Genomic DNA, 22,543 nt, shown 5'->3' with positions numbered 1-22,543 from the left:
TTAAAAATAATAAGAATAGGGCTGGGAAGGTGGCTCAGTGGTAGAGTGCTTGCCTTGCATGCATGAGGTGCTAGGTTCGATTCCTCAGCCCCACATAAGCAGTAAAAGCCAGAAGTAGCACTGTGCCTCAAGTGGTAGAGTACTAGTCTTGAGCTGAAGAGCTGAGGGACAGTGCCCAGGCCCAGAGTTCAGGCCCCACGACCAACAAAAAAAAAATACTAATAACAACAACAATAAATGCTGATGAGGATAGACAGAGAAAGAAAACCTTGTACATTGTTAGTGGCAATATGGTGGTTTTTCAAGAGCCTAAAATTAGCATTGCCATAGGATCTAACTATATCACTTCTGGACATATATGTAATAACTATATTACATATATGTAATAAATGTAAGTCAGTATAGCACAGAGGTACCTGCACACCCATGTTTACAACAATACTGTTTACAATAGCCAAGCAATGGAATCAGACGAGGTGCTCATCAGCCGGTAAGTGGACAAAGAAAATATGATACATACACACATACATACACACACACACACACACACACACACACACACACACACACACACACACACACACGGAGAATCACATAAGATGAAAAATAATGAAATTATGTCACTACAAAAAAATGGATAAAGCTGGAGATCTTTATGTAGAACAAGATAAGCCACACTCAAAAGGACAAACTACATCATGTGGTCACTCATATGCAGAATGGGGACCTAAAATCAATAATAACAATAATAATTAATTATATGAAGTAAAAGAGGGAATGTTTGGGAGAGGACCAAAAGGAGAGGAGAAAGGAATGAGGCTGATGGGGCATATGGTTGAAGAATATCATATGCAAGCATGAAAACAAAATGAAACCCACTGAAAGTGTTTCAGTTTAGACTCACTTAAATAAATGTTCAAATTAAAGATAAATGTTCAAATTAAAGACAATTCATAATGCCAATGTCATGAGTATGTTAAGCTATTATTGATAGTTATGACTGGTCAAGAATCAATGCTCAAGTTAGAATCTTTCTCTAGATTTACATTTTCAAATGTTTACAGTCTTTACCTTCCTGCTACCAAAAATGTGTAAAGGTTATATACGTTAAGTAGAATAATAACATGTATCATTTCTAGTATAGTTAAACATATTTTGAAATATAAATGATTTGTTAAATGTATTCAGCAATATATAAAGAAATTGTCTGAACCCAGTGGAAATAAAGCTGAAGGACTTTTCGACTCTTCAACATCTCTGTATCAACAGTAGTTCTATAAAAAGGTATGTTAGACCTACTGGGGAACATGTACAAGAACAAGTGCTCAAATAAAGATCAGCTTCTGTTTAATCAAATCAGCATTCACCCGGCAGAAGGAAATGTACAAGTGTTACTTACTCAGGCATTCTTTCAAAGCCATAACTTGAACATGAGCTAACTGTTTCTCTCTCTGTAAAATGTGCTCTCCAGAAAAGCATGGAAGGGGCAAGTTAAAAGGAAAACCTAGGAAACAGAAAAGGTCAACATTAAAGATAACTCTTCATTAACAACATTCAATTATGACAGGATGGTTTAAAATTCTTGATTTTATATATTTCAAAGTAATAACTATGTGGGGAGGAATAAAAACACCAGATTGTTTTGCATTTTAAGCTTTGGCCATTTTCTTAACCTTTTAGGGATTGCGAGCACTGGAGACTTCAGAAAACATGCAGTGTGGATCTGGTTTCGAAAGACAAGAAATCCCCACAATGAACCACAGGACCGCATATTTCCCCTTGGGTAGTCTCTTGTACAGTGAATCCAGGCTTGACCTAAACAAGATTGTAACAGACTTAGAAGATTGACTCTGGCCTATTTCTTCTATCTACAATATGCAGGTAACTATAGAATATACTAGAGCATACTATCTTAAGATTAGATGTGGCCATGACAGGGAGGCTTTATTCCTTTTTTTCCAATGGGATGTCCTCAAAAGCTTTACCAGTGAATCATATGGCCTGCAGATGTGTGTAACCCACACATGCAACCTTCCAGGTCCCTCAGCTGTGGTACACTACGGGTGCATGAGGTCACTCTCGCCTTGCACAGCCTTCTCAAACCTTGATGGATCTGAGCTGTTGTGTCCCTTTGCTGAGGAATATGTCTACTTCAAATAACCTGCTGTGGAAAGTGTGGACTTAGACAAAGGAGTAAACAGTGTATGATGAATGTAAAGGGTGGCACAGTATATAGCAAACAGAAGTATTTGTACTCCAGTCCTGGTGCTGACAGGGTGTTAATCTTTGTCATTCTCCATGCTGTGGGAGTCTTCCCTAGAGAATGGTAATTAACCAAAACATTTCACACTGTGTAATCAATAAGGTACAGCAAAAGTGATATTACATGACTTCTAGGCAAGTCACACCAAGTACCGTAAACTCTTAGAACAATCATTCTAAGGGAAGTCAGACTACCCTGAGACTAGTCTTGTAAGGACAGCCAAGCAGACCTTGGGGAAAAGGAGAGAAAAATCAGCTCATCTGCTCCAGCCAAGGCAGTTGAAGCACTAAATAAGATAGAAGCAGCAGCTATCCTGGACACTAAGCCCTTTGGAATTTTCCAATGACTGCAAACCCAGCTATATGGAACAACTGTATATGGGAACTCAAAAGAGAAACATCTAGCAGACCCAACTCTGGCAAAGACAGCCAGGAGAGATAAATGCTAACAAGTTACTTCCTGTTAAATTTGGGTGGTGTTTCATGCAGGAATATATCATAGTGTAGACACAGGGGGGAAAAAAAAGAGAAAGGGGGTAAGACAGAAGAAGGCTCAAAGTAAATCAATGAAAATAAAGTATAGAAAAATCATATATGGTTAAAGCAGAGAATATTCAAAACTTTCCGTTGGGAAGTGAAAGCAGATCTACTAAACTTGACTGTGTATAACATAAAAAGAGTCAGTTCTCTTGAGCTTTAAATAGGTTATACTATGTTTTAAATAAAAGGTTAATTACAAAAGTTTTGGGAAATAAGTTCATTAAATAACTAGTATGTCTTCTCCTTAAAACCTCAGAAATCAAAAGACACAAACACACATAGGAAATTTTTCCTACCTCAGTTAAAACTTACATGAATTGGCTTCTTCAGTCTTTGTTTTCATCCTTCCATGAATCAAGTTGAGTGCAAATGAGCCATTGATCTGGTTGGCTGAGTGAATCAATGTGGCTTTGCATTTCCCACTGCCATTACCTTGTAACAAGAGATAATAGCTAGAATGCTCTCCTTTCACTTCAACATCTGGAACTGGAGAAAGGGTTTTGTTAGTATGTGGAAGGGCAGTGCAGTCCAGCATGGCAACTGCTCCACCCCAGGAAATATAATCAAGTCTCTATGATACTCCAAAAACAGGCAATCCTCAAGACAGCTGGGCAGGTGGCTGTTCAATCATAAACATGATACTCAAATGTTTTAAATTAAACAACTCACCTGAATTCCATAATCTTTCTTATACAGCATACCCCTAATGTATCCTTTATTTCCAGCTTCTACTTTTTAAAATAGAAAGGTCTGACTCCTGTAAACTCTCACAACTCAAGTGGTGATAGTGTACAGAAAAAGAACCAACCCTCATCTCAAGTTCTGTGTCCCTGGATTAAACAACCACAGATCTAAAATGTCAGGAAATAAAAACTGCATCTTTATTTTAACATGACAATAGTTTCCTTTTTTGTCATTATTTCATAAATAATAGAAGTTAACAGCTATTTATGCAGTTTTAAATTACATTCAATACTATAATTAATGTAGAGATGATTTAAAATATATCAGAGAGTATTATAGGTCACATGCAAATACTAGGTCATAGTATATAAAAGATTTGAGTATCTTCTGATTTGTAGTTGTGGGGGGTCCTGAAACAGCCTCTCCCATGGATTCTGAAGGTTGTACTAAAAAGTAGCTTTTTCTTTCTTGCAATGGTCATTCAAAATGTATTTTACAGAGTGAACACACAGCATCCATTAATCTGCCATGTCAGTTGTGTGAAGGTCAGTGAAGACAGCTTCCAATATATTTTAAAAACAAATCAAGTGAAAGTTACAGTGAAGGTTGAAGAAAAGCTGTGAAAATACAAGTAAACTCCTTTTTGCTTGATAATAGTGAACTGAGCATAGACATCCATTTTCACTATCTTCTGAAATCCCACTAAACAGATAACGAGATTCTGAAAAATCTATTATCTGAGAGAAAAGACAACTATAATTAAGTTTGAAAGTAAGAAAGCACCTGAACAACTGTAAGATATTTGATCTCTCCCTTGCTAAAGAGGCTGAGAAAAATAACAGAGCAAACCTAGAAGCAACCAAGATATACAAATGTCCCCCAGAGGCTCTGGGACATGCTCCAGAGAGCGTGGCAATCGAAATGAAATTACAATGTGAGGATTGACTGAAAGCCTACTTCAGAAATAAATAGAGCTCCTTATATTTTATTTAAGCAAATAATTTTCGTTAGCACAGATTATAGGTTTATTCTCTGAAGAGAGTCAAAAGGAGTCTCTGACTTCAGACACAAAACAATAGTTGAGAGTTAGAGTTCTCAACTAATCAGCGAATCTTATATGGTAAAAATGCTTATATGGTAATATTAATGCCAACATCCTTCTTCCTCTATGTAATTTTTAAAATGTTGGAAGCCAGTTAGCTGAATGGCCCCGTCTTTTGAAAACATGGGCAGTCCTGGAGGAAAGACTAAATAAAGTTCAACGTGGGGGAGGGTGTCACCCAATAAAATATCCTAATGAGATCAGCCTAAAATAAAGACCACAATTCATAAGCTTTACCCATGTTCCTGTATTTTTCACTCATCTTTAGGCTTCTCTCTATTAAATGTGAATAAGCCCTCAAGCAAAGTCTCCAGTGTGAAAACCAGATGCCAAAATAAACAAACAGAACAATACATAAGGAAACGAAGAGAATATAGCAAGCACAAACCTTAAATGTTGAAGGTAGTAATAATGAAACAGATATTGCTTTTTTTCTTTTCTTCCTTTTTTTTGAACTCAAGGAGTTGGTGCTGTCTCACTTTGTTGGTGTGGTTCTTTTTTTCCCCCTCAAGGCTAACACCTTACCATTTAAGCCACAGCTCCACTTGCAGCTTCTTTTTTACTGATTAACTGAAGACAACAGTCCCACGAACTTTCTTGCCTGGGCTAGCTTCAAACTGTGATCCTCAAATCTCAGCCTCCTGAGTAGCTAGAATTACAGGCATGAGCCACCCAGCTAGATATTCTAGAATAGGAAATGACCAGAACTCATGATAAGAACACTTACTTAGTATTAGTAGCCTACGCTACACAGTACAGTAGAAATCCAGGAGTTATTCATCTTGCCTCACAGACACTGTACCCTCTGAACAGGACCTTCCACTGTCCTCTCCCTGCAGCCCATCAGCTACCAACCTACTCACTGCTTCCATGAATGCAGCTGTACTAGATAACAAATCAAGAGCACAAGAAGAAACTTTTGTAGGTGATGGCTATGTTCACGCTACAGATTATAGTAGTTCCATGATACATACACACTTATCTCCAAACTCATCAAGCTGTACGCATTAAATTTGTATGGCTTATTATAATACTAATCATGTGTCAATAAAGTATCTTAAAAATAAAGAGCTCACAGGAAGTAAAGTTAATGAAGCAGGAATATAAGGAAATACCAATCTTATGACTGGAAGATAAATTTCAGGAAATCTATCGTAAGTTTATAAAAACACACAAAAAGATGGAAATCAAAAGAGAACAAAGAAGCCTTAATGAGGTATGATTTTTGAGTATGCATGCACATATGTATATTAAACTTTTACAAGTTGGAAATGTATACAACTCACCACTCATCACTATCATCTAGCTGGGGAAAACTTCCATCCCTGCAGCCCTTCTCCCTTCTGGCCTGTGATCTCAGAAAACCACGCATCTGTGTGCTGTCTCTTCTTGCCACTTATATATTCTATAAATGTTAGGAACTAGATAATTTTATCTGGCTTTAACTACAAACTTGGCACAACGCTTTCAGGTATACCTCAAAGATTCCTCCCCACGCTCCCCAGTTATAACTGAGCATCACATGGGAAAAACAAGTTTTATTGATTCACATGGATGTTTGGCATCCAATTCTTAGTTACTATGCAAGATGCTTTCAGAAACATCTGCTCAATATGTTGGTGTGATCTTATGTTCTCCTGTTTCCTCGGCAGATACCCAGGCATGAAAACATGGGGGTACAGCATTATGTGTTAAGTTTAATTGCCAAAATGTCTTCCATAGGAGCTGTTCTGTCCCTAACTATGAGCAAGAGCTTCAATTTCTCTATATTCTCATCAACATTTTGTAGTCATTGTTTTTAATGATAGCCATTCTAGCATGTATTATAGGATCACATTCTGGTGTGATTTGTATTTCCCAAAAGACTAATCTTGTTGAACGTCTTTTCATAGGCTTTATTAGCCATTCACATATCTTTTTTTGATGAAATCTCTATTCAAGTCTTACCCACTTATTAATTGAGCTGTCTTATTCAAATTGAAAGAATTCTTTTATGTATCTATCCATTGTCAAGCATCTGACTAAACGATTTCTCTTAATGAGGAGTTTGTGTTTTATTTTCTTAAATGTTTTTCAAAAAATAGACATTTTAATTTTGATAGATTCAAATTTATTGATTTTGTTGCTATTTTATACTGTGCTTTTGGTATATATCAGTTTTAGGGATTGGATACATGGCACTACTGATAGAGCACCTGCCTAGAAAGTATAAGGTCCTAGGCGCAAACCCCATTACTGCCCCCAAAAATTAGTTTTAGTTCTTAAGTTTGGATATAAAATTCATTTGCGCTTTTATGAAAATATCTAAATACATTTAACTATATAATCTATAATTGTTAAACATAAATATTATGTGTTATATACACATCATTATGCTTATTAATAAAAATACTGGTATTTAATCTATACACAGGTGTACCTCTCTAATTGTTTATCTTCTCTACTTTCAGCCATGTTTGTGGTTTTTAGCATATAGTTATTTGCACTATTTTGGGGGATACACGTCACAATATTTTATTGTTTGCTCTTTGGCCTATTTTTGTTCTTATGTTCATTTGGAACAGGGATTCTTGAGGTTGATGCTTAGATTATTAATTTCTGATCATTCCTCCATCCAATAATAAACATTTAAAATCTTCTAATATTGCTTTGTTTTCCATAAGTTTGATATATTTTGTTTTTAGTTTCATTCAAGTAAAACTATTTTCTGAAATGAACTCCATGATATGGAAACATGAAGGTCTTCTTATTTTCCATTTTCTTTTTTTTTTTAGTTTACTGTTTGCAGTTATTTCTTTTGTCTCCCCACTCCCCTGGATTATTCTCTGTGGTCGCTGTTCCTGATTTCTGATTTCTTATTTATGCATTTATCTGATTTGGGGAAGGAAAGGTGAATCACAGAAATGGTGGGACAAAAGGTGAACTAATGCAACAGTGATACTCACTAGACACTATATTGGAAATGAACTTTTCAACTTAGGGAAGAGAAGGGGGGTGGGGAAGGAAAGCAGGAGAAAATGACGGGGGAGGTAACACTGCTCTAAAAAAAATGTATTCACTACCTAGGTAACTGTAACCTCTTTGTACATCATTTTTACAATAAAATAAAAAAAATTTAAAGAAAAAAAAACTATTTTCTAACTTCCTTTTGTTTTTTTCCCCCTTAACCTTATTTAGGAATGTGTAAATTTCTAAATATTTGGGGAATTTCTCAGATTTTTGTGGTTGACTTGTAACTTAATTTTATTGTTGCAGATAACATACTGTAAATTATTTCTGACTTCTAAACTTACTGATTCATTCCATAACTTAGCACAGCCCTCCTAACTAAAAGGGTAGTTGGTCTCTGCCACTAAAATTATTTTCAAAATCTTAGTTTCAAAATGCTTAGTTTCTTAAGATAGAAATTATTTATAAGTCAGTTACGTGGTGTCATATTAACCTTATCCATTTTAGCTCAGGGTTGTAAAACAAATTCATCATGCTGATTTGAGTATTAAGAAGGACCAGCTTCATCATTTCAAAACACCAAGTCAGTCTTTATTAGTCTAGTCCCTCTTCAATTAGATTTCTCTGTCAGAAAACGATAATAAAACATAATTTTTCTTCAAGAGTGTCTTTAAATTTTCCCTTTCAAAGTAATGTGTTTGCATAACCATGGCAACACGAATCCAGGGTTGTAAAATTATCAGAGCTCTAGAATTACAAAATTATCAGACACTATTATTTCGCTGCTTAGAATAAATGACTTCCATAAACGTCAAAGCACAAAGTGGAAAAGACCAGGTTTTAACAATTCTTCTCAACAGAAACATAATGTAACAAAAGTGATATACGTAGCCTTTAGATGCATTCAGAACTGAATGAAGGGTCTGATTCTGTCCGGTGACATTTGTTCCTTGATTTCTCTGTTATTAAGTTTTGTTGCTTGCAATAAAAAGATTGTTTTAATGTGCTTTCAGTATTATTTTGAGACTCAAAGACAACGAACGCAAAGTATATGGCACATAGTAGGTTTTCAATATTGGCTGGTAATATTTACCTAGGATGCAAACTTATGCTGCTGCTGCTGCTGCTGGTGTACTATCTAATTTCACATAATAACTCTATGAAAACTAGGCCCCCTCATGATAACATTAAGGACTAAGAAGATCACATAGGAGCACAGACAGGAGCTTTGAGTCTGTTTGAACCCCTATCTTGGGGTTCATTTCACTTAGCATCATCTTATATGGTCATATGTACAAAACTATGTACTTAAAATGTATTGTGTGATTTTTTTTTGCTTCTTCTGTATGTTCTTCCCCATGGTATAACCCATTTTCACTGTATTTGATTCCGATGTCCTGCATATCATATACACATTTTTCTAATTTGGGGAGGGGAAGGGAAATAACAAAATGATGAAATAAGGATACAAGTTGACCCACTGTAACAATGAGATGTACAAGACACTATGTTGAAAACGAACTTCACAGTTTGAGGGGGGGCGGGGAGTTGGGGAAGGGAGGAGGGAAGGGATGGTAGGGGAAAACAGAGGGGTAACAATGCTTGATAGGAAATGTACTCGTTACGTTACTCATGTAACTGTAACCCCTTTGTACAGTATCTTTACAATAAAAATATTAAAAAATGAAAAAAAGAAGCGTCTGTTTGGATCTTATAGATCACAAAATAGATCTTGAATAAGAAAATAACGTAGCAAAGGGCAAGAATACATGAATGGCTTAGCTATTGTCTATTTGGAGGGAAAAATTAAATTCTCCACTACAATGTAAGTTCTGTGAGGGCAAGGAATTTATTTTTGTATTGTTTTCTGTTGATGGTCAGCATATAAAACAGTAGCCAGCATATTAGGGGTTCTCAATAAAAATTATCTGTTAAGGCTGGGCACCAGTGGATCACACCTGTAATCCTAGCTACTCAGGAGGCTGACATTGGAGGATCACGTTCAAAGCCAGCTTGGGCAGGAAAGCCTGTGAGACGCTTATTTCCAATAAACCCCTAGAAAACCAGAAGTGGCGTTGTGGCTCAAGTGGTAGAGCGCTCGCCTTGAGCTGAAGAGTACAGGGACAGCGCCAGGCTCAAGGTTCAAGGCCCACAAACTGGGGCGGGAGGGAACATTATCTGTTAAAAAATGAATAATACATATAAAAATATATTTAAGTACTGGGTCTTAACACAGTGAGTTGTTGATTTAACCACAAATCATACCATAACACTTAGCACATTGTGCTATTTATATGCAGTGTCTTAAGGATGGTTCATATAGCCAGTTGTGACTACATCCAATGATAAATGATTTATAGTTACTTCTTGGTATCTACTTTTTATGTTACAGTATAAATTTAAAGGGAGGAATGTAAAGTCTATGTCCAAGAAGCACTAACCCCCACATTATCATACTGCATGCACCTGGTTCCCAATATCTATTCCATATTCCAACACACAAGGGAATGAGGAACTGAATGAGTAAATAAAAACCAAAGTGAATGAGAAACTGAATGAGTGAGTGACTGAGAAATAGGATGAATGAATGAATGAATGCAATCACAAAACAATAAGACACAAAACAACAATATTGGGAAGAAGTTTTAGCAAACAGGACTAGGTTTAGTTTGGGGACTCTGGAACATGTAGAGTAACCATGAAGAAAAATTGGGCATAATTCACTAGGTTATGGAGAAACACAATGACGATTGGGGGGGCTGGAGTGTGAGTTGCTATCTGGCATGAGGAGAAAAGCTATCATTAGCTATGCACAAGAGCAGGGATGTGAGGCTTTCTGGATGCATTTCTGGATGCTGTTACACAAAGTAAAACTTGACTTCTCTCATTTTTACAAAAGGAAAACTCCTTCCGTACTATCAATGGCATAAGTACCAGATTTCCCCTTCAGAGAGGGTTATAGGTAGAGGAGAACTTAATAAACTATCCAATTTGGTATTGTAACTACTCTTAAAATGAAAAGAAAAAAATACTGTGAAAGAATAGTTCAATCAGGCATTAATGATCCCACCTAATCAGTAATCAACAATCTGGCTTCAAATATTATCTTGTGATTTGTGTCTTATTATTATTCAGAAGCTACCACTATTAAACCCCTAAATTTTCAAGTGGCCATAATTTTTTTAAAAAATGAAATCAAGCTACAAGATAGTTTCTTAGTTGTAATAAAAATCATGAAGAAACACCCAAGAGTAAATTCTAAATCAACTAAAATTAGTACTTTAAACATAAAACCCATATGAAGTTGTAGAAAGTTACAAGAAGAAAAATAAACAAACAGATGGGCTTATCCAGGATATCCTCAATTATTTAGCAGATGCTAATATTTAGTCCATAATTTCAGTCTTAGACATACACAGTGAGAAGAAACAAATATTATCCCATAATTTTGTCTAATGTAAAGTAAAACTGACTATATTGCCACTCGTATGTCTCTTGCTGATTTTGTGTTAGCATCTTCTAAAGTTACCAGATATATATTTATTCCTCATAAGTGGCTAAGAAGTACCAATGCTGCACTGATGTATATACTAGCACAGAACAGTGAGCAGTATTAGTAATGACCCTTCCTCTAGGAAGCTTTCCTGGAGCTTTTACTCCATTAGGTAATGAACTCTGGACTGCCCTTTTCTTTACCTTCACACTATCTGTTATACAGACTTCAATTATATTCTAAAGGGTGTTCTTCACTTGATTAGCAATTTCACAAAGAAAAGCACCACTAGCCAACCTTCTTACATGTAATGACCCAGTGCGACTATCTTTCTCACATTCTGCACTCCATCCCATATAATGAAATACATGGCACTCTGATGCCACGTGATCATTACAACATGGCAGGATCTTTCAGAAATCATATATTAAATCCCTCCTAACTTTTCCTTCAATGTAACTGAAATACAGGTTATATCTTGTTTTGTTTTGGCTTTGTGCTGGTTCTGGGGCTCTGCAGTCTGGCTTGGCGTTTTCACAAACAGCTGAAACATTACCACTTGAGGCATACCTCTTACTTCCAGTCTCATGAAGTTTTCTGCCAGGGCTGTCTTTGAACTTCAGTCCTCAGATCTCAGCCCCCTGAGTTATTCAGGAGTACAGTCTTGAACCACCAGCACCCAGGCATTTCTAAAGATTCTATCCTTGGCTTTCCATTCTAGCTATATCGTATTTGTGTTGTTGTTTCTAGTTAGCCATTCCTAATGGTGAGCCTTCCCATTGATGGCTTCTTGGTATTCAGAACTTGTATAGCCACCTATTCTGTGAATGAGGGCTAGTCTTGGGATTACTGGTAAATAACAGAATGTAGCACAAGTGACACAGAGCCAGTTCAGGGACTATACCTTAAAAAGTCTTGACTGTTTCAATGTTGGTACATGTCCTGAGGTGTCATGTAAAAATGTCTATGGAGAGCAAATGAAGGGACCATGTGACAAGAAAGGGGCTCCTAAACCACAGGAAGATGAAAGCCAGCCATTTCTGCATCCCAGCTGACCCCAGTGTCTGATACACATTCCTGATGACCAGTGACTGGCTAAAAGATCCAACCAGCAGAGATCAACTCAAACTGCAGAACTATGGGCAAATAAAGTATACTGCTTTTTAATCTTGCTATGTTTGATATCAACAAAGGTGCTGATAAACCCAGAATCTAAATTCTTACTCTGGACTGTTTTCTAGAGACCTAGACTTACATTTCAAACTCCAGATAGAATTTCAACAATGACATTTTACCAAGATCTCAAATTCAACATTTGCTAAATTAGAAGCCAGCATCTTGGGTGAGAATGTTGAAAAGAGGGACATTGATCAAGGGATACTGTGTTCACAAACTGCTTTGTTAAATGACGCCTCCTTTGTACAACTACTTAAAGATAATAAAACAACAGTAAATAAACAAGCAAACAAAAAAGAAACCCACATCTTACCTATTGTACTACATAAATGACCCATCCTCGCTCTTTTTGTTTTGTGGCACTGGCATTTCAACAAAGCCTTATACTTGCTGTACTCTCAAGTCCTCTTTTTTTTTTCTTTCGGTGAGGGTCTTGTGTTTTGTCCAGAACAGCACTGAACACTGATCCTCCAAATTATGTCTCCCATATAGTTAAGATTCCAGAAGTCAACTACCACATCTGCCTTGTTTGCTGAGTCTCACAATTATTATTATTATTTTTTTTTTGCAGGCTGGCATCAAACCATAATCCACCCCACTCTGCTCCTAAATTGCAGGGATTACAGGACTGAATCACGGTGCCCAGCAAAAAGACACTTATTTTAAAATCATATACATAGAATACTAGATCATAGTCAAGTATTTGTACAGATTTCCTCCCAAGCAGTCTTGATACAAGTGTTTCAACTGCAGTTCTCAGTCTTATCACAATACCTATAGGCTCACAACATTGCAACAAATACACCTTAGCTACCCTATGAATTTAGGGAAGTAACTTTAACCTTTTTATTCACAATTATGTAACAAAATACTATGATCCCCACTTAAATAACCTCGAACTTTATAACAGAATTTATATATGGTCATATCTTGAACACAGTATATAGTAAAGCCCGGGTTCAAATCCTAAGAACACATACAGAACTATTACATAGCAGAGCCAGGATTACTCTAGGTTGTCAATGAATAGCTCTTTAACTCTTCAAACACGTTTCCTCATCGATAGAATGGGAGCAAAAATAAAAATAAAATGAATCAGTATTTCTGAAGTGCATAGGACAATGGGTAGCATGCAGTTAAGCTCCTAAGTTTTCATTCTTTTATGAAACTGCAGCCACAGTTCATTTTCCAGTACGTCAGATAATAAATGTATCCCTTTATTTTGACATTACAGGTTCCTGAGATGTGTTAAGAAACCAATGTCTAATTCAACTAGCCTCTAATTAATCAAAACTATGCCCTTACAAATTTTTAATGAACATGATTAGATATCATTAAATACTGTTTTCTCATAAAGAACATAGGTAGATACAATTAAAATATTAATTTCAAATCTGAGATACAATACAACAGTTGTGTTGCATTATAAGACAATGTTAAGATCAACAACTTACCACCAATTGTCTTAGGCTTTTTTGCTATATATTCCTTCCATTTCCTTGAATTGAGCTGGTTGGGAGGTGGGACAAGTATGTTACTAACAGTACATGGCAATACAAAAAGAGCACCAACCTAGAAAAGCAGATATTTTTATTGATTAAAGACTGAAAGTTAGTTGCATAAAGTATCATATGACAACATTCCACTCAAATTTCTGGTATTCAACTAGCACTGAATAATATTCTCTCAACAACCCTACTGTAAAAACTAAAATCTGTAAAAACAAAAAAGTTAATTCCTGCTGGGAGCTGGCTTACACCTGTGATCCTAGCTACTCAAAAGGCTAAGATCTGAGGATCGTGGTTCAAAGCCAGCCCGGGCAGAAAAGTCCGTGAGACTCTTATCTCCAATAAACCACCAGAAAACTGGAAGTGGCACTGCAGCTCATGTGGTAGAGCACTCGTCTTGAACTGAAGAGCTCAAAAGCTGAGGGACAGCGCCCAGGCCCAGAGTTCCAGACCCACAACTGGCAAATAAAATAAATTATTTAACAATTGAAAAGTGATTAAATTTAAAAGACATGTCTAATTCTTTTTTGTTAGGGGGGTTTTGCTGGCTAATCTTGGGGAATGAAATCAGGACCTGGGCATTTTTTGATCAAGGATGGCAATCTGCTACGTGAGACAGAGCTCTACTTGTGGATTATTTTTTTCCTGGTTAAGTGGAAGTAGGAGTCACCACAGACTTTCCTTCCTAGGCTGAGTTTGAACCCTGATTCTCTCAGATCTCAGTCTCCTAGGTAGCTAGGATTACAGGCGTGAGCCACTGGTGCCCACACCATCTAATTCTTTAAACATTAAATTCCAGTTCTTATGTAAATAAGGTTTTGTAGTTCAAAATACATAACAAGACTCTGGTCCTAGAGGCTGATAATTATAACAGGAATATGCCACCTCAGGTTCCTGGTACAGCTTTCTCATTACTCATGGGCTATGAAATACTGTTCAGTGAATTACTTAGAACCTGATATAAATGTATCACTACCCACAAGGTGATGAATTGGTCACATTTTTTAGCCAGCTTAATTCTGATTAAATATTTGCTACAAAGATGAAGATACAGTATTTCTAGATCTCACAAGCTTTAATTCCCTACAAAATCAACATGTTGGTTGTTTTTACTACATTCATAACAAACTTTGCTAGGGATAACTTGTTCTCACCCACACACTCATCATGAGATAACCTTGGAGACATGAAGGTAATCCATTTAAGCTGTCATCTATCTCCAGAATTTAAAGACCAAACAGCATTTCAAACCTGAGCTTCCAAACTTCCATCATTTCAATAGATTCTCCTTATCAAGTAGACACTATGAAAATCATGTTTACAGCTTTGCAAAATTCTCTCTCTGAAAAAAATATTTCCTAGCCAGGTGCCGGTGGCTCACACCTGTAATCCTAGCTACTCAGGAGGCTGAGATCTGAGGATCGCAGTTCAAAGCCAGCCCAGGCAGGAAAGTCTGTGAGACTCTTATCTCAAATAAACCACTAGAAAGCTAGGAAGTGGCGCTGTGGCTCAAGTGCACTTGAGCTGAAGAGCACAGGGATAGCACCTAAGCTAGAGTTCAAGAGCCAGGACCAACCCTCCCCCCCAAAAAAAATTTCCTAGCTATAAGTAATGGATACTATTTTGTTCAGTTTATTCATTTATATGTCTTTGGGAATGCAAGAAGAGGCACAGAAATGGAGGGACAAAGGGTGAACAAAAGCACCAATGATACTCACTGGACACTATGCTGAAAATGAACGATACAACTTATGGGTAGGGATGGAAGGGAAAAACTGGGAGAGCGCAAGGAAAAGCATAAGATGGTCCAAAAAGAAATGTGCTCTACTTGACTTATGTAACTGTAACTCCTCTATACATCACCTTTATAACAACAATAAAAAAAAAACTGTTTTAAAGACATTAGCCTCCCTAACAATCTTGTATTGTCTTTCCCTAATCTAAGAAAATAAGCTTTATTCAATGAAGCTTATGTCTGTACATATATGTATATGCTTATGTACACATAATGAAAACTAATGAGATAGAAGACAGATGAAGGAATACTTCCCCCCCCCTGCCCCCACACACACACAGTATCAGTTTAAATTCAGGGTTTCTCACTTGCTCAGCTTACTGGGTAGGCTGGAACTCTACCATTTGATCCATGCTTTCTGGCAAGGTTTTTTTCCTGGTTATTTTGATGATGGAGTTTCTTGGATTTTTTTCTGCCCAGCCTGGCTTTGAACTACAATTCTCCAGTCTTGTGAATATTTACAATGACAGGAGTGAGCAAAGAGCTCCCAGTTTGGATGTATGCTTTTTTAAAAAATTATTTTAAAGCTCATATATTCACTAATGACCACAGAAATGACTGTTAAGTATTGTGTAAGCTCTGAGGAAGGGCTTGTCTGCCTCACTGACTCCAATAATATCTCATTAAGTATCTGGCACATAGTAGATATGCCAAGGATATGAAACCAAGATATTCTTTTTGGGTTTTTTTTGCCAGTCCTGGGGCTTGAACTCAGGGCCTAGGTACTGTCCCTGACCTCTTTGTGCTAAGGCTAGTGCTCTTCCACTTGAGCCACAGCACTGCTTTTGGCTTGAGTAGTTTTTCATTGGAGGCAAGAATCTCACAGACTTTTCTTCCCAGGCTAGATTTGAACCTGATCTCAGCCTCCTGAGTAGCTAGGATTTCAGGCATGAGCCACCAGCATCCAGCTTAAACCAACATATTCTTACAAGGAATATCATGTAACATCTAGTTTTTTTTCAAAAATGTAAGAGACAAAAAATATTCAAACGTAAAAGAAAAATAAAGTACTTCAGATCTACATATTTTTATCTAAGTTAGAAAATGTTCCACTTCTCCTCTTTATTTGTTCATGCCTTTCCCTTGACTGCCATCCCACCGTTTTTGAGTACGTGCTTCCTGGTGTTTTATTTTGACAAACTTTGATTTTGCTTTTCTAAGGAATTACACTATTTAAGAATTTCCTTACATCTACATCTACTATATTTCAATTAATACATTTGTATACACTTGCATACCACCCAATGTATTTACTTATAAGTTTATAAGCTAAATTATACATTCTAACATTTTATAATCATGTCAAAGAAGCAAAAAATGAACATCTCATAAATCAATCCATTTTAAAACAAAGAAATTGTTTCACCCAACAGAATCAGAATACACATTCTTCTCAGCAGCACATGGAACATTCTCCAAAATAGACCACATTTTAGGTCACAAAGCAAGTTTGTCCAATTTCAGAAACATTGAAATTATACCCTGCATTCTTTCAGACCACAAGGGAATAAAATTAGAACTCAACATCAAAATCAACTAAAGAAAGTCCTGTAACACGTGGAGGCTAAACAACACCAATGTTGAACCACCAATGGGTCACAGAAGAGATTAGAAAGGAAATTCAAATGTTCATGATATTCAACAAAAATGAACACACAAATTACCAGCTCCACTGGGACACAGCAAAAGCAGTATTCAGAGGCAAGTTTATAGCTCTGAGTTCCTATATCAACAAATTGGAGAGCTCTGAAACCAACAATTGAATGAGACACCTGAAGTTCCTTGAAAAGAGCAACAAGATAAACCCCAATCCAGTAGACAGAAACAAATAATTAAATCAGAATTAAATGAATTAGAATTTTAAAAAAACATAGAAAAAAATCAACACAACAAAGAGTCGGTTCTTCAAAAAAATTAACAAAATTGACAGACCCTTAGCAAATCTTATCAGAAAAAAAGAGAACACACCCAAATAAACAAACTCAGACATGAAAATGGAATCATCACCACAGAAACAACCAAGATTCAGACCATTATAAGGGAATACTTCTCAAACCTTTATGCTAATAAGTTTGAGAATCTGGAAGAAATGGACAATTTTCTAGCAAATATCAACATGCCGAAACTAAACCAAGATGATTTAAACCAACTTAACAGACCCATATCAAACATCGAAATAGAAACAGCAATAAGAGACCTCCCACTCAAGAAAAGCCTGGGAAGGGGAAACGAGGAGGCAACAATGCTTGATAAAAATGTACTCATTATCTTGCCCATGTACTTGTAACGCCTCTGTACGGTATTCTCACAATTAAAAAAAAAAAAAAAAAGCTGGGACTGGATTTACAGTTGGATTTACAACTGAAGACTACAAGGCATTCAAAGCAGAACTCACACCATTACTCCTCCAACTCTTCAATGAAATTGAAAGTTCAATACCAAACTATTTCTATGAAGCCATTATAACTTTCATCACAAAACCAGGCAGGGACTCATCAAAGAAAGAGAACTATAGACCCATTTCTTTGATAAACATTGATGCAAAACTTCTCAACACTTCACATAGATCTCCCCTATGATCCAGCAATCCCACTTTTGGGCATTTACCCTAATGTTTACAAACAAGACCACACTAAAGCTACCAGCACAACTATGTTTATTGCAGCATTATTTACCATAGCTAAGATGTGGAACCAACCCAGATGCCCCTCAGTAGATGAATGGATCAAGAAAATGTGGTGTATATACACAATGGAATTCTATGCCTCCATCAGAAAGAATGACATTGCCCCATTTGTTAGGAAATGGAAAGGTTTGGAAAAAATTATATTAAGTGAAGTAAGCCAGGCCCAAAGAAACATAGGTCCCATGGTGTCCCTTATTGGCAATATCTAGTATAGGTATGAGTCAAGCGGAAAAGGTCAGATAATGTGATGTTAGGAAAATGAACCCTTAAATATGTATTTTAATGTTTTCGTTTCTTTCATGCATGTGTTTCTAACGCATTTATAAGATTATTTCTTTCTTGCTTTGTATGTCCCTCCCCCACAGTGTAACCCCCGCTTTCACTATATTTGATGTCAGTATAACATGTGGAGGAGATGGGAACAAACAAGTCGTTTAAGGACTCAGGTGGACCTGCTGCAACAATGAGAAGTACAAAATGTCATGTCAAAACCAGCTTTACAATGTCGGTGTGGAGGGGGGAGGGGGTATGATTGGGTGGGGAGGAGGAGGGAGGCTGGGAAGGGAGGTGAAGGGTAAACAAAGGAGGAGGCTGCAATGCTTGGTAAGAAATGTATGCATTTTCCTGCCCATGTAATTGTAACCCCTCTGTACAGTATGTTCTCAAATAAAATAAAATAAAATTTAAAAAAAAATTTTGGCCAATCAACTTCAACCATTCATCAAAAAAATCATACACCATAATCAAACAGGATTCATTTCAGAGACACAAAGCTGTCTCAGTATACGCAAATCAATTAATATAATTCATCCTATCAACAAGAACAGAGGTAAGAACCATATGATTATCTCAACACATGCAGAAAAAGCATTTTACAAGATCCAACACCCCTTTATGATGAAGGTGCTGGAAAAACTAGGAATCCATGGAACATTACTCAATATAATAAAGGCTGTGTATGACAAACCTATAGCCAGTATTATGCTTATTGGCGAAAAGCTAAAGCCATTTCCTCTAAACTCAGGAACAAGACAAGGATGTCCACTCTATCCATTTTTCTTCCATTTAGTATTAGAATGCCTAGCTAAAGCAATAAGAAAAGATGCAAACATAAAGGGAGAGATGAAAACACTCCCTCTTTGCATATGACCTGATCTTGTATTTAAAGAATCCCACAGACTCCACTCCCAAATTATTCGAGCTGATTTGAAACTTTGGCAAAGTAGTAGGGTATGGGTATGCCAAAAATGAGAAGAGCACAGATGAAATCAGGAAAGCAACTCCTTTTGTAATAGCTTCACAAAAACTAATATACCTAAGAGTTAACTAAAGAAGTCAAGGAGGGGGGAGGATTGGGTGGGTGGCGGGGGGAGGCTGGGAAGGGATGGGAAGGGGAAAAAGATTAAAACAAAAAAAGTGAAGGAACTCTACGATGAAAACTTTCAAAACCTAAAAAAAGTAAATTAAACCGGAACTTAGGAAGTGGAAAAACCTCCCATGTTCCTAGAATGGGAGGATTAACATCGTGAAAATGGCAATACTTCCAAAGGCTATCTACAAATTCAAAGTGATACCTATCAATATTCCAACCTCATTCCTCAATGAAATAGAAGAAGCAACCCAAAAATTCATATGGAACAATAAAAGACTCCAAATAGCAAAAACAATCATTAGCAGAAAGAACAGTACTGGAGGAATATCAATACCAAATTCAAACTCTACTAAAAAGCCATAGTAATCAAAAAAGCTTGGTACTGGCACAAGAACAGACCTGAGGAAAAATGGAATAGGACTGAAGACCCAGAAATGAACCCACAGACCAATAGGCACCTAACCTTCGATAAGAGAGCTAGAAAAAATAGAAGGGAAGAAAGACAACCTCTTCAGTAAATGGTGCTGGCAAAATTGGTTAAACACCTGTAGAAAACTAAAGCTAGATCCTTATATATCACCTTGCAACAGAATCAACTCCAAATGGATCAAAGACCTCAAAGTCAAAGTAAACACCCTGAAAACATTACAAGAAAGAATAGGAGAAACTCTAGGGTTCCTTGGCACAGGCCAAAATTTTCTTAATAAAGACCCAGAAACACAACAAATCAAAGAAAGGTTGGACAAATGGGATTGCATGAAACTTCAGCACTGCTGCATGGCAAAGGACATAGCTAGCAAGATCAATAGAAAGCCCACGATTGGGAGATCTTCACTAGCCATACAACAGACAAGGGTCTCATACCTAAAATATACTCAGAACTCAAAAAACTAAATCCCCCAACAACAAATACTCAAAGAAACAACTGCTAATAAGTAAGTGGGCTAAAGACTTAAAGAGAAACTTCTCTGAAGAGGAAATTACAATGGCCATTAGACACATGAAGAAATGCTCATCTTCTCTAGCCATAAAATAAATGCAAATCAAAACAACGTTGAGCTACCACATCACCCCAGCTAGAATGGCTATAATCAAGAAATCTAATTAACAACAGATGCTGGAGGGGATGTGGCCAAAAGGGAACCCTAATGCATTGTTGGTGAGAGTGTAAACTTGTTCAACCACTTTGGAAAGCAGTATGGAGGTTCTTCAAAAGACTCCACATAAGAGCTCCCCTATGACCCAGCAATTCCACTTTTGGGCATTTACCCAAATGACCACAAACAAGACCAAACTAAAGCTACCAGCACAACTGTTGATCACAGCATTATTTACCATAGCTAAGATATGGAACCAACCCAGATGCCCCTCAGTAGATGAATGGATCAAGAAAATGTAGTGTATTTATACAATGGAATCCTATGTCTCCATCAGAAAGAATGACATTGGCCCATTTGTTAGGAAATGAAAAGACTTGGAAAAAATTATATTACGTGAAGTAAGCCAGGACCAAAGAAACATAGGTCCCATGGCTTCCCTTATTTACAATAACTAGTATAAGTCTAGGACAAGTGAAAAGGTGAAAAGCTATGTACATATGACCATATAAGATGATGTTAAGTGAAATGAACCCCAAGATAGGGACACAGTGGTTTTTTTTTCTTTCTTGCTATTGTTTTTAATGTATTTACAATGTATTATGTCATTTTTTTTTTGTTTCTCTTGTATGTTCTTCCCCCATGGTATAACCCCTGTTTTCATTGTATTTGATGTTGGTGCCCTGTATCTTGTATATACATTTTTCTAATTTGGGAAGGGGAAAGGAAATAACAAAATGCTGAATAAGGATACAGGTTGACCCACTGTAACAATGAGATGTATAAGACACTATGTTGAAAATGAACTTTACAACTTGGGGAGGGTGGTAGGAATTGGGGAGGTGGAAAGGGAAGGGATGGTAGGGGGAAAACAAAGGAGGTAAAAATGCTCAATGGAAAATGTTCTCATTACCTTATTCATTTAGTAAACCTCTATACAGTATTTTTACAAAAACATAAAACAACAAAAAACAAAGAAATTGAAGATGTGATATTAAATAACAACAATCTTATGTACTTCTAGAACTAGTCCTGCCTACCTTCAATAACTAGGTGGAGTAAATATTATTTTATACCTCTATTAAACAAATTGTAGGTACATGTCCTACTTACTTGAATAATTATTAAAGGCCAATTAATTAAAAATTAATATTACATTATTCAAAACCCTATTAAATTTAATAAAAAAAATGAAGCTGGATACTAAGTTATCACATAGACAAGTATCTTAGGACCAGGGTCAGATTCCCTTTACTATATCAATTTTCTGAAGAATTACAACCAAGAATTAATTATAGCACAACAGGGAAACATAATTAAACTAATTTTCTCCCTTCTGGACTATTTGATAATAGTCAATTTGATGTTAAGATAACAATAAACTTATGTAAACATAGTCAAATGTAGTAAACACTCCACGCATTAAAATTATCTTCATAGAAACATTAAGTTAAATCAATGACCAAAAAAATGCAAGCTTTCATTTTTGCTGTTAAAAACATTGTATGGTTGAGCATCAGTGGTTCATGCCTGTTATTCTAGCTGCTGAGATCTGAAGATGGCCATTCGAAGCCAGCCTGGGCAGGAAAGCCAGTGAGATTCTTATCTCTAATGAAACAACTCTCAGAAAACCAAACATGGCGCTGTGGCTCAAGTGGTAGAGCGCTAGCCTTAAGCATAGAGAGGCTCGGGGACAGAGCCCAGGCCTGGAGAGTTCAAACCCCAGGACTGGCAAAAAAAAAAAAAAAAAAATTGTTTGACTTTCAATCCATGACTCTACTTAAAGTGTTCTTTATTCTAGTTTTCAAAAGGTTAAAGATGCACCAATATTGTCATAGTTCATATATGTGATGGCGCTATTTGTTATCTACAATTAATA

General features: G+C 36.5%; 1 protein-coding gene across 1 annotated transcript in view; it reads right to left on the bottom strand.

The window, feature by feature from the left end:
* The window catches only part of Mtbp (MDM2 binding protein), a 60,239-nt gene that overhangs the window by 21,254 nt on the left and 16,442 nt on the right, over positions 1–22,543 (bottom strand). Inside the window, exons 11-13 of the mRNA XM_069991836.1 lie at positions 13,661–13,778; positions 3,115–3,288; positions 1,400–1,504 (exon numbers count right to left, since the gene is read on the bottom strand). Of these exons, the coding sequence (XP_069847937.1) occupies positions 1,400–1,504; positions 3,115–3,288; positions 13,661–13,778 (397 nt within the window). The remainder of the gene's footprint in view (positions 1–1,399; positions 1,505–3,114; positions 3,289–13,660; positions 13,779–22,543) is intronic.

The sequence above is a fragment of the Dipodomys merriami genome, unplaced genomic scaffold (assembly GCF_024711535.1).
Source record: "Dipodomys merriami isolate MVZ:Mamm:240054 unplaced genomic scaffold, mDipMer1.0.p SCAF_4, whole genome shotgun sequence".
In the NCBI taxonomy this organism is placed as follows: Eukaryota; Metazoa; Chordata; class Mammalia; order Rodentia; family Heteromyidae; genus Dipodomys; species Dipodomys merriami.
This window is presented reverse-complemented; position numbering and strand designations above follow the sequence as displayed.